At 47.0% G+C, this 13443-nt stretch overlaps 1 protein-coding gene across 1 annotated transcript; it reads right to left on the bottom strand.

Moving 5' to 3' along the window:
- Positions 1–425: 425 nt before the first annotated feature.
- LOC120308792 (zinc finger protein OZF-like) lies at positions 426–12840 on the bottom strand. The gene is made up of 3 exons (XM_039345281.1): positions 12763–12840; positions 7634–9056; positions 426–493 (listed from the first exon to the last, which is right to left on the bottom strand). Exons 2-3 carry the CDS (start codon positions 8979–8981, stop codon positions 426–428), a joined length of 1416 nt encoding a protein of 471 aa, XP_039201215.1. The 5' UTR covers positions 8982–9056; positions 12763–12840.
- Between the last annotated feature and the right edge of the window lie 603 nt (positions 12841–13443).

The raw sequence follows: 13443 nt of genomic DNA, 5'->3' as shown, positions 1-13443 counted from the left end.
AGTCAAATCTGTCTGTTCTTATTCAAAGAAATGGCAAAATTCCTGGTTGTGAATGTTTTTATCTACCAGGAAAATATGTGTAAACAAATCCTTTGGTTACTTATCCAGGGGTTCTCAACCTTGGCAACTTTAAGACTTGTGGACCAACTCCCAGAATTCCTCAGCCAGCAGCTGGCTGAGGAATTCTGGGAGTTGAAGTCCACAAGTCTTAAAGTTGCCAAGGTTGAGAACCCCTGATTATTATTAGTCTTATCCTATCAACGGAAAGTACAAATATGGAGGTGATGATTAGAAAAAATATATAAATATAAAGGGATGGCTGAATTAAAAGGTAACCTCTTTTTCAAGCAAAGGCAGAATAAGGCAAAGATGAAACAAGAATGTTCCATATATCAAAGATTTGCAAGGATTTTTAAAATTACGTTTTATTCACTGCTTGGCGTGTACTTGGCACCTGAGCAGTTTACAGCGGCTTCAGCTTTCTTCCAGAGATCTACAAATCAAGAGGTTGATTTCTATGTCAGCGAAGGTTTTTAATATTCTGTGTTGCCTATATATGTTTGTGATATAAAGTGATAGATCCATCGCTTTACTTCTTTCCTGGATGGTATTCTATCTTGTCATGGTGAATGTTTGTGATATCTATTTTGTTTTTTTAAAAATATAAATTATGTATATGCGCTTAAGAAACTTTTTAAACTTTCAAAAAATAAGAAAAACGTTATTTTTTTAAAAAAAAACTAAAAATACAAACAAGAAAAGAAGGCCAAAAAAAAATATCTACCTTTATAATGTTTACTTATCAATACTCACTGTTCACTTAGTTCAGGCATAGGCAACCCTGGCTCTTTTATGACTCGTGGACTTCAACTCCCAGAATTCCTCAGCCAGCCATGCTGAGGGGAAAGGGAGAGGTTTCCAAGCTGAGCCATATTGGCTCAGGAATTCTGGGAGTTGAAGTCCACCAGTCATAAAAGAGCCAAGGTTGCCTACCCTTGTCCTATATCATATCAGAGAAGTGACTGTCTAGGACAGTGTTTCCCAAACTTGACAATTTTAAGGCATGTGGACTTCAACTCCCAGAATTCCACAGCCAGCGTTGCTGGCTGTGGAATTCTGGGAGTTGAAGTCCTCATGCCTTAAAATTGTCAAGTTTGGGAAACACTTGGTCTAGGACAAGGGTCTTCAAACTTGGCCCTTTTATGGCTCATGGACTTAAACTCCCAGAATTCCTGAGACAGCCATGCTGAGGGGAAAGGGAGAGGTTTCCAAGCTGAGCCATGTTGGCTCAGGAATTCTGGGAGTTGAAGTCCACAAGTCATAAAATGCCAAGGTGGCCTACCCCTGACTTAGTTGTTGACCAGGAATCTAGTGTCTCTGTGGACATCCTTGAGGGAGCAAATGTGGCTATGTCATCATTGCCTTTGCATTTGTAGGCCTTCAAGCTCATGGAAACTTCCTCAGGAAACACCTAACCTCCCTGAGATAACACTTGGCAGACCTCCAACGGAGGTGGATGACTGTTTCTTTATCTTATCTAGACTGTGCCAGCTTGTCTGGGTGGAGTGTGCCAGTGCTTCTAGGTGAAGAAATGGACAACATAGCATTGTCCAAACATATAAATACGAGGGTTAAAGTGTTGCAGAAAATCACAAGACTCAGACCCCGGAATCAAAAGAAGTTGGTTTTATTTGCGCAAAGGTTCAGAGCAATATAGTCGTAGCAACATCTGAACCCCTTCTTATGGAACAACAAGTACATATATACTTCAGAAGCAGCCAAACACGGAAATGTAACTTGTTAGCATTAATTGGTTACTTGAATTACAACCCCCTGTTGCTATGCTAAAGTAGCTAAACATCTTGCTCCCCTCTGATCGATCAAAGTCACAGGTGTCTTGCCAAAGCATCTAAGTTTCCGGCAGTACATTTGTGGTTAGTTACAAGCAAGACATAAGACATATGTGATTACCTGTAATAGAGCTTCATGCTTGACACTCATGTGTGACCAACAGATGAACTTGTGGTTTGACAAATTTCTCACTTAGGAACAGAAAGTTCAGGTTCCCTTATGGCTGTAAGTTGAGGACTCCCTGTATACCGAGAGCTGAAGATATTGTAAAATATTACAGAATAATTACCATAATAACCTATCTTGCTAAATTCCTTGGCTAATACAAAATACTGCCTTTTCCAAAACAGGGGTGCAGAGCTGAGTTAAGGAGGAGCGGGGGGGAGCAGATATTTGTACTCCAGCAGTACTTTTACCAAAGGACTTCCTGTGGGGTCAGGAGGAGCGCAGAGACTGCTGGGACGAAAAGGTGAGGCAGGTAAACCACCTCCTGGAGGACATGCGGGAGGTTTTGGGTAACCTCCAGCCATCTGATGGATCATGGAAATGGTTTTACCTTAAATGTTTCTGTTTTGGTGTGGTGATTTCTGTTATACAATCTTAACACAAAGATATAAGAATATTGGGGAAACATTTAAGGATGCCCACCCACTATACAGTAGTGGCCAAAATTGTGGAAACCTTTTGGGAAAAGTGTATTTTTGAGGTTTGATGGCTAATAACACTTATTTTTGGAGTAGTACCATAAAATCAAGTATCAATGGAAAGATAATTTAATCAAGAATGTAATGCAACGTAAGTTTGTTCAATTATCTGTACTGTATTCTATGAAAGGTTAGAGCAGTGGTTCTCAACCTTTTTAATGCCGCGCCCCCCAACCGGTCGTAAGTCGAGGACTACTCAACCGGTCGTAAGTCGAGGACTACTCAACTGGTGCAGCGCCGTTTGCAGAATGGGACTTTTGTTGGGCTCAGCAGGGCAGAGACAGCCTGGACAATTCCTATTGGCTTTTGAAAGCCAATAGAATTAGACTCTATTCAAGAGAGTCTATTCTATTGGCTTTCAAAAGCCAATAGAATAAAAGGGAGTAGCACAGCTAAGGAAAAAGGGGGGAAAATGGCAGACTGCGTTGTTTGGCGACCCCCGTGAAATGGTCGTCCGACCCCAAATGGGGTCCCGACCCACAGGTTGAGAACCACTGGGTTAGAGCCAAATAACCGAAAAAAGGAAGCACAACTTGCTTAGGTTGATATCGGGTACCTTTCCTTCATCTGATTGTAGCCAATGAGCATGAGTGTTTAGAGCAGTGGTTCTCAACCTGTGGGTCGCGACCCCTTTGGGGGTCGAACGACCCTTTCACAGGGGTTGCCTAAGACCATCGGAAAACACATATTTCCGATGGTCTTAGGAAGCGAGACACCGCTCCACTATCCATCTCCGCACGGCTTCGAGCTGGGGGCCATTGCAGAATCGGATTCATTTCCGTCAAGCATCTCCTAAGGGAGGTTGCGCTGCTTAGCGTCCCTGTCTGCAGAGGAGGCTGAACTAAGCTCTGCCGGCGCTGTTGCCCTCTTGGCTCTCTCTCTCTCCCCGCCTGGGCGCTTCTCCAACCAGGCTGGGCAGAGCCAGTGGAGCGGCCTTCCTGCCACCCCTCCCTGGCCATCTGGAGCCGGGCAGGCTGGCAACCTTCGGAAGTGAGGCGAGGTGCACTGAGCCCTGGGCGTGGCGGGTGAGTGGGCGGTGTCGGTGCGCTTGGAGACCCCTTAGGGTTGGGGGGGTCACCACAACATGAGGAACTGTATTAAAGGGTCACAGCATTAGGAAGGTTGAGAACCACTGGTTTAGAGAGCCAATCAGGTGTCATCTTGTTTTGGCAATGAGCCAATCAGATCATAGTAGGATTCAGTTATTGATGTCATGTATTGAAGCTGAGAGGAGGACATTTGTCAACGTGTTATGTGATCGCTATCAAGTTGGTTGGGGTTTTTGTGTGTTCTTTCAGTTAGTGAGCTTGTAAAACGTAATAAAATTGAAGTAATGGTGCAAAGAGTTGACTGGTCACCCGGAAAGCGATGTAAAATAGTATTATTAAGTGAACAAGGCTACAGCTATAAAGAAATTAGAAGAAAAATGGGTGGAGACTTAACCAAAGGTGGCATTTCTACTGTACACTTTTCCCAAAAAGGTTTCCACAATTTTGGCTACTGTATGTATATACCTACCCTCTTACATAAATATACATATAAATATTAATCATTGTCCATCCTGAATACATAGCAGAAAGAGGAAGCTTGAGAGTTCACAAGGCTGATACAGGATGGAATGAAGCTCTGACTGAATCTGGATGTTCTGCTTCAGATGCCACGAAGCCCCCTCCTCCCGGAAGGGAACAAGGAAAACAGGTTGTGAAGAGGATGTGTAGTGTCTCAGACAATACTGTGGACCCTGCTCAAGCAACGCTTATATGCTATGTCCTGGAGTGAACTGCCAATGATCTTTTCTGCCATCCTCACCACTCTCTGCACTGCTTTCCTGTCTGAAGCAGTGATGCTTCCAAACCAAACTCTAAATGAAATAGCAATAGCACTTAGCAGTGTTTCTCAACCTTGACCATTTTAAGGCATGTGGACTTCAACTCCCAGAATTCCACAGCCAGCATTGCCTTAAATTCCACATGCCTTAAAATGGTCAAGGTTGAGAAACACTGACTTAGACTTATATGCTGCTTCACCGTGCTTTACAGCCCTCTCTAAGCGGTTACAGAGTCAGCATATTGCTCTCAACAACCTGGGTCTTCATTTTACCGACCTCGGAAGGATGGAAGGCTGAGTCAACTTTGAGCAGGTGAGGATTAAATTCTTGGCAGTAAACTGAATTATCCTGCAATCCTGCATTCTAACCACTGCACCACCCGGGCTCCAGCCTTAACATAATTATTTTGAAATCACATAAAAATCTAGGCCAGTGGTTCTCAACCTGTGGGTCGGGACCCCATTTGGAGTCGAACGACCATTTCACACGGGTCGCCAAACAACGCAGTCCACCATTTTTTCCCCCTTTTCCTTAGCTGTGCTACTCCCTTTTATTCTATTGGCTTTTGAAAGCCAATAGAATAGACTCTCTTGAATAGAGTCTAATTCTATTGGCTTTCAAAAGCCAATAGGAATTGTCCAGGCTGTCTCTGCCCTGTTGAGCCCACCAAAAGTCCCATTCTGCAAATGATGCTGCACCAGTTGAGTAGTCCTCGACTTATGACCAGTTGAGTAGTCCTCGACTTATGACCGGTTGGGGGGTCACAGCATTAAAAAGATTGAGAACCACTGATCTAGGTAATTCGATACTAGACTGAAGCATTCTATACCTAAAGATGAAGCAGGCAGGAAGGAAGATGATCAAAAGCTAGGAATCTTGCCTAGATCCCTTCAGGAGATAGATCAGAGAGAGATATAAAAAGGAACCAAGTTGTTAAGAAAACAAAGGGAAAAAGGTCACCTGAATCAGACAAAAGAAGTTGGGCCCCAGCACATGGAAAACCCCTCCCTCTCTCCCTCCCCCAAATCCTAGCAACAGCTACCAGGCTTGTAAATCAGTAGCTGCCAGTCTTGTCAATCAACAGAGCAAAGCAAGGACTTTTTTTGGGGGGGGATAAAAGGAATCCTGAAACCCGCCCACTCAGGTCTCTTCTTTGGATCCAAACTTGGCAGCTTCGTCCCTCTGGCTACTGCCTGCCAGCCTGGGTGGGAGCGTTGTGTTTCACAATGTTCAGTTGAAAGTCATTTGTCTGTGACTGTTGAGCACCATTAGTGTGGTTCAGGGGTCTTCAAACTCGGCCCTTTTTCGACTCATGGACTTCAACTCCCAGAATTCCTCAGCCAGCATGTGGTTTGGTGTGGTTTGTAACTGTTACAGATTAGAGGTGAGGAACTATGGCCCTTTTATGACTTGTGGACCTCAACTCCCAGAATGGCTCAGCATGGCTGGCTCAGGAATTCTGGGAGTTGAAGTCTATAAATCATAAAAGGGCCATAGTTCCCCAGTCCTGGTTTAGATGATGGAGCAAGGGAAGGGGCCTCTTTGACCAACTGTTACCAGCAAAGCCTTTGATTAGTATTTCTATTTATTTGAAGTAGGCAAGCAAGAAATTGGCCAGAGATGAGAACTGCCCAGAAAGTCAAACTATAACAGTGGTTCTCAACCTGTGGGTCGGGACCCCATTTGGGGTCGAACGACCATTTCACGGGGGTCACCAAACAACGCAGTCCACCATTTTTTTCCCCCTTTTCCTTAGCTGTGCTATTCCCTTTTATTCTATTGGCTTTTGAAAGCCAATAGAATAGACTCTCTTGAATAGAGTCTAATTCTAGTGGCTTTCAAAAGCCAATAGGAATTGTCCAGGCTGTCTCTGCCCTGCTGAGCCCGCCAAAAGTCCCATTCTGCAAACGGTGCTGCACCAGTTGAGTATTCCTTGGCTTACGACCGGTTGGGGGTCGCGGCATTAAAAAGGTTGAGAACCACTGAACTATAATGATCTGAAAACTTGTTATGAGAAACGCACCTCTTGATTTTTTATTAGTTAAGAAGATCTAAGATTGTGGGATAATATGAACTATTACAGATTACAAGTATAGCTACTGAGCATGCTCTCTAGATCAGTGATGGCAAACCTTTTAGAGAGCGAGCGCCCAAACTGCAACCCAAAACCCACTTATTTATCGCCCGGTGCCAGGTGGGTGGGGCCCACTGGGTGGGCGGGGCTGTGGTCATGGCAGACTGGCTGGGTGTGGCCAAGGTAGGTGTAGTCAACTCGATGTTGCTTGTGGGGAGGAACACCTGTGGGGGCCAGGCAGGGTTGGGAGTGATCCAGGGGGTCTCTGCTAGGTGGGGTGGTGGGCAGGAGGCTCGTCCTGCGGAGTGAGGTGAGGTGAGGCAGGGCAGGGTGCCATTGTCGCAGGGCAAGGTGAGGCAGGGGCTGGGGCAACTGCTGCCTGACACCATCGGCCCCTGCACACAGTGAGCACATGGGGACTGACAGTGTCCGTCAGTAGCCACAGCCTGCCGGCCCCTTGACTGGCGCACTCTGGGGCTGTGCAGCCCGCTGCCAGCAGTTCAGAGAAGCCGCCTCTGAGCTGGAGGGCCGGCCGACAGCTGAGGAGGCGATGCAGTGGGTCGTGCCCAGGAAAAGGAGGGCATGCGAGGCCAGGAGGGATGGGAGGGGGGGAGGGAAACCAGCCATGCTGGGATGCATCCAGCCACGTGGGACCTCCGCGAGTTAGGCGGCTGGTTGAAGAGACGGTTGCCATCTCTAGGGCATGGTGCGCGTGCCCACAGACAGGGCTCTGAGTGCCGCCTCTGGCACGCGTGCCATAGGTTTGCCACCACTGCTCTAGATGCTTTAGGACTCAAATTATGCTACCCAATGAGAGAACACATTCCAAACCCAAATGTTTGAACTGCATATGAAGTGAAGTCACTTTGTAATTTGGGGAGACCTATTCCTTTAGTTATGTGTAAATAAAGAGATTGTTCCTGTCTTAACCTATCCTTTTTGTTTTCATTCCAGCCTTAATGTAATTATTTTGCAATCACATACAATTCGTATCCATCATAAAAATACACAAAGGCTCTATTTTTGTCTCAATCCTAATGCCATTTCCCCCTCCCAAAACGGACAGTCCTATTTGGCCTTCCAGTTGCATATTTTCTTTTTAATGTGTTTTCTTTTGGGCTTCTTTTTTCTGCCTGCCGTGTGTTTTCTTATGCCTCCGAAGAGACGAACCCCAACCGAAAGTTTTTCCGCACTCAAAGCACTTATGAGGTTTTAGTCCTGTGTGAATCTCCTCATGAGTCCGAAGGTCACAACTACGAACGAAGTCCTTCCCACAGTCCCTGCAGGTGTGAGGCTTCTCTCCTGTGTGAACTCTCTCGTGGACTTTAAGATAGTCTTTGTAAGCAAAAGATTTCCCACACTCCAGGCATTTATAAGGTTTTTCTCTGGTGTGAATTCTCTGATGCCTCAAAAGGCTGTCATTCCTGGAAAAACACTTACCGCACTCCAAACATTTCAGGGACGTCACTCCGACGTGCTTTATGCGGTTGTGTTTTCTAAGGGTCGACAAATAAGCAAACGCTGCCCCACAGTCTAAACATTTGTAATCTTTTGCCCCTTTGTGAACCTGCCCGTGGCGTTTGAGGCCTCCTCTTGTATAAAAAAACATTTCACACTCGATGCACCGAAAGGGCTTCTCCCCCGAGTGAATCTTCTGATGTTCAAAGAGGCCTCCCTTTTGAACAAAGGAGTTTCCACACTCCCCACATTTGTAGGGCTTCTCTCCTGTGTGGCTGCTCTGATGAATCCCAGTCTGTGTCCGTGAGAGACACCGTTTCCCACCCTCCTCACATTCCTCTCCTTTGTGCGTCATTTTGTGTTTTACAAGATCATGAGAATACGTAAATTGCTTCGCACATTCTGGGCATTCGTAGGGTTTCTCCCCAGAGTGAATTCTCCGATGTCGCACCAGGCTTAATTTCCAAGTGAAAAACTTCCCACATTCTGGACACTCTCCCCTTCCCGGAGCAGTGTGCTGACTCTCATGTTTCCGAAGAGAGGAAATTTCAGGGAAGGTTCTTTGACACGCAAAGCATCGGTAAGACTTTATTTCTGGGTGATCCTTCTCATGGAGCCAAAGCTGTGACTTCTGAGGGAGGCCCTTCCCGCCTGGCCCGAACTTGTAAGATTTCTCTCCTGGGTGGATTTCCTGATGTTGAAGCAGCTCTGAGCTCTGAGACAAGCCCAGTCTTTTCCGCCCATTCTGGCATTCCCGAAGTCTCTTTCCCTGGTGGATCCGCTGATGGGCTCCAAGATCCGAGCCTTTAGCAAAACGCTTCCCGCACTCTCCACATTTGTAAGGCCTCAGTCCAGGATGGCTCCTGAGATGCTGGGCAAAGGCCCACGCTTCAGGAAAGGATTTCCCACATGCCGAACACAGATGGGATCTGTTCCCCGTGTGCAGCTTCCGGTGGATCAAAAGGAGGGACCGGTAAGCAAAGGGTTTCCCACACTCAGAGCACGTGGAGAGTCTCTCCCGGTTCCTCTGAGGGGGATTTGGCTCCAAGGGTTTTCCCCGTTGCATCGTTTCTGGAGGCTGTTCACTTGAAGGGCCCTGCAGGCCAAGATTTGGCAAGAGGCTTTTTCCAGGCAGCTCCAGCTGAACGAAGGAAAAAGAAGTGAAGATAAGAGGAAGATTCTTTCTCTTTATTTATTTATTTATTTATTTATTTATTTATTTATGAGACTTATATACCGCTTTAAGTGCAAGCACTCTCTAAGCGGTGTACACCAGTAAGCAATGTATATATATATTTACATTGCCCCCAACAATCTGGGTCCTCATTTTACCTACCTCGGAAGGATGGAAGGCTGAGTCAACCTTGAGCCGGTGAGATTTGAACCGCTGACCTGCTGAACACAGTCAGCTAAAGTGACCTGCAGTACTGCACTCTAACTGCTGTACCACCTCGGCTCTTTATGACCCCAAAACAGCCCAAACAATACAGAGGTAGGCCACCTCGGCTCTTTTATGACGCGTGGACTTCAACTCCCAGAATTCCTGAGCCAGCCATGCTGAGGGGAAAGGGAGAGGTTTCCAAGCTGAGCCAGGCTGGCTCAGGAATTCTGGGAGTTGAAGTCCACGAGTCATAAAAGTGCCTAGGCTGCCTACCTCTGAGCTAGGAGATCCCTTATATGAGCCCCGAGGGGATCCCCAAAGCCTCAATTCCCCCCCACCTCAATCAAATCATTGCTGGGATCTTCCTTATGGAGCTGACCCAAGCTCTCCCCTTCCCCTTTTTTAGCAAGAGGGGAGGGATTGCCTTCCAGTGTCTCTGTTGCTCCCCATTTGCCTGCCGGAAGAGGGATGGCTTCCGCCTTTCTTTTGCTCGGTTGGGACGTGTGTGTGTGTGTGTGTGTGTGTGTGTGTGTGTGTGTGTGTGTGTGTGTTACAGATGACATGTCAGATCAACTGTAATGACCCCCATGAGACTTGCGTGGGTCAGGTGGGTCCATACATGTGAACAATACGTCCTGTGTACGTATTCGTGGGCGTTGTTCTTTGGGCCATCACAGATTAACCTGGCCTCACTCCTAAAATGGCTTCCTGTGGTTCCTTTATGGCAGTGGTTCTCAACCTGTGGGTCGGGACCCTATTTGGGGCCGAACGACCATTTCACGGGGGTCGCCAAACAACGCAGTCCGCCATTTTTTCCCCCTTTTCCTTAGCTGTGCTCCTCCCTTTTATTCTATTGGCTTTTGAAAGCCAATAGAATAGACTCTCTTGAATACAGTCTAATTCTATTGGCTTTCAAAAGCTAATAGGAATTGTCCAGGCTGTCTCTGCCCTGCTGAGCCCGCCAAAAGTCCCATTCTGCAAACGGTGCTGCACCAGTTGAGTAGTCCTCGACTTACGACCGATTGAGTAGTCCTCGACTTACAACCGGTTGGGGGTCGCGGCATTAAAAAGGTTGAGAACCACTGCTTTATGGTTTAGTGCAGGGGCTTAAATGGACTTCAGAAGATGGTAGAGGACAGGAAAGCCTGGAGGAAAGTTGTCCTTGGGGTCACAATGGGTCGGACACGACTTCGCAACTAACAACAACAAGGCAACCTTGGCTCTTTTATGACTGGTGGACTTCAACTCCCAGAATTCCTGAGCCAGCCACGCTGAGGGGAAAGGGAGAGGTTTCCAAGCTGAGCCAAGCTGGCTCAGGAATTCTGGGAGTTGAAGTCCACCAGTCATAAAAGAGCCAAAGTTGCTACCCCTGCTTTAGTGAGAGTGGTACAGGGAGTCCTTGATTTACAACCATTTGTTTAGCGTCCGAAGTTCTGATGGCAGTGAGAAAGGTGACTTATGACCACTTTTCACACTTTTTGACCCCCATAGCCACATGGTCAAAATTCAGATACTTGGTAATTTAGCACATCTTTATGACAGTTGCAGCATTTCGGGGTCCCATGATCGCCTTTTGCGACCTTCCCAGCCGGCTTCTGTCAAGCAAAACCAACGAAGCGAGGCTTAACGGCTGCATGATTCATTTAGCGACGGCAGTGATTTGCTTCACAACTGTGGCAAAAGTCATCAAACGAGGCACCACTCAAACAACTCCCTCTCCCATTTAGCAGTGTTGATTTGGGGTTCTGTTGTGGTCATAACTCAAGGATTACCTGTATCTCTGTTCATGAAGGACTCCAAAGCTTTATGTTGTCCACCCCCCACCCCCCTGATGGTCCTACTTGCCCCGGTCAGACGTTGGGCTCTGTCCTTATCCAGTTCCTTTTGGCTTAATGTATTATATCTACCCAGCGACTGGAATTACTCCACCAGGAATGGAAGCTGCCCAAATCATGGTTAAACTAATCATGGTTTAGCTGAGGGAGCTGTAACTTTTGGGATGAAGACTGATCCCCGCCTTGGAGGAGAAACCCAATTTTACATCACGGCCTTCAGGTTTTAGCAAATAAGAAACTAACATGGTTTTTCTGCATTCTTCTATTTCAGTGTTTCCCAAACTTGACAATTTTAAGGCATGAGGACTTCAACTCCCAGAATTCCACAGCCAGCAACGCTGGCTGTGGAATTCTGGGAGTTGAAATCCACATGCCTTAAAATTGTCAAGTTTGGGAAATACTGTTCTATTTCATCATTTCCCCTTCATTCGGTGCTACAGTTTGAGGTCCCTCCGCTCCCTCTTTCTCCATTCTCTCATTTACAGGCTAGTTCCCCTTTTCCTGCATTTCTTTCTCAATCTTCTTCTACCGTTTCCTATCTTGTCTTTTGTGAAACACCCGTCAGTCGTCAACAAGGGGCCTCTTCAGGGCCAAACAATGAAGCTATCGATTTACAGAAATTCCGGTCCAGTTTTTATCAAACAAAAACAAGCAAAATATTAAGAATTAAAAACCTACTACCGCCTACTACCTCATAGTTCCCTACGTCCGGTTAGATCCCACAGGCTGGGCCTCCTTCGGGCCCCTTCGACCAAGCAGTGCCATTTGGCGGGGCCGCAGAGGAGGGCCTTCTCTGTGATGGCGCCCACGCTTTGGAATCAGCTCCCCCCCCCCCCCGAGATTAGGACCGCTCCCACCCTGTTGGTCTTCTGTAAGCTACTTAAGACCTGGCTTTTCCGCCAGGCCCGGGGTTTATAAAACCTTACCCCTGGATGATTGTTTTTGTATTGTTGTTTGTTATGTTTTATGTGTTTTTTATTGTTAGCCGCCCAGAGTCCTTTGGGAGTGGGGCGGCTTATAAATTTTAAAAATAAAAATAAATAAAAAATAAACCAAGGAATATTCATTCCTCTCCTTCAGGGGTTAAGCCCAAAGAGGATCTCCTCTGGGTTGGGAGAAGCTGAGCAATTTGCTTTTGGGAACGAATAAATAAATAAATATCCTTTTTTGCAGGATCCAATCCGGGTGGGTCAATTTTGTCTTCCCAACTTTCAGACTGGAGCCAATCTTCAGGGAACTTCTCTCCAGCAGGATGGGTGGGTGGGTGGGTGTGTGTGTGTGCGCACACGTGTGTTGCTGTTCTCTTGTGTGGTCTTTATAGCGCCTGTTGTCAGTGGCTTTTTAGGATGTGGATTGGGGGGTTGTAGGATGGCTGGCTTTTAAGTCGTTAGGACCCTTTACTCACAGCGCATCTAAATTTCATTCTTTTTTTTTCTTTTTCTTTTTTTTGTGTGGTCCTTGCAACAAGCCCGGCTGGAACCCTTTCCGTCTTCGATTGAAAAGCAAAAGCCAACACTTCCTTCCATTTGCATTTCAATTCTCTCTAAATAGGTTTTAAACTGCATTTCAGCCCATTTTTGCAAAGTGCACTTGAAGGCCGGAGGGGTGGGGGTGGGGGAAAGGATCCCTACCTGGCAGAATCGGGGCCGAGGAAGCAGCCTCTTGCGAAGAAGGATCCAGCGCCGAAGCAGGCGAGGAGGACCCGCGGAGGAAAGGCAGCGGAGACAATCCAGGTGACTTCAGCCGCCGAACGGGAGAAAAGAGGGTGGGGCGGGGCTTCGGGAGCGGGGCGGTGGCTCCTCTCGGGCTCCGCCTCCTCCAAGCAGCCACGCCCCTTGACAATTAAATTCCCTCCCGCGCATTGGCCCAGCGGGGGAAGAACCCAAGATTGGCTCCTCCCCCTCCCCGCGAAATGTCTAAGCCAGTGTTTTTCAACCTTGACAATTTTAAGGCATGTGGACTTCAACTCCCAGAATTCCACAGCCAGCAATGCTGGCTGTGGAATTCTGGGAGTTGAAGTCCACATGCCTTAAAATTGTCAAGGTTGAGAAACACTGGTCTAAGCCATGGGTAGGCAACCTCGGCTCTTTTATGACTCATGGACTTCAAACTCCCAGAATTCCCGAGTCAGCGGCACCTAAACCGTGATGTCAACTTGAATCTTAAATCGTAAACCAGGTGTTCTTTTTTTTTTTAAAGAAGTCCCACCTCTCTGCCAGAAATGGACTCAGCCACTTCACAAGCCTCCTCAGTGCTACCCTCTCCCCATCTGCCAACGTTAAGCAAGCCCACCTGCCACAGGTAATCCTGAG

The sequence above is a fragment of the Crotalus tigris genome, unplaced genomic scaffold (assembly GCF_016545835.1).
Source record: "Crotalus tigris isolate CLP2741 ecotype Arizona unplaced genomic scaffold, ASM1654583v1 scf7180000017950.1190679, whole genome shotgun sequence".
Lineage (NCBI taxonomy): Eukaryota > Metazoa > Chordata > Lepidosauria > Squamata > Viperidae > Crotalus > Crotalus tigris.
This window is presented reverse-complemented; position numbering and strand designations above follow the sequence as displayed.

Bases quoted from the DNA above. Each gene is read 5' to 3' on its own strand.
- LOC120308792 (XM_039345281.1), bottom strand. From the start codon at position 8,981: ATGCAACGGGGAAAACCCTTGGAGCCAAATCCCCCTCAGAGGAACCGG. The intron at 494-7,633 runs GTTGGGGTTCGT...CTTGATTTGTAG, and splicing joins TGAGTGCGGAAAAACTTTCG to ATCTCTGGAAGAAAGCTGAA.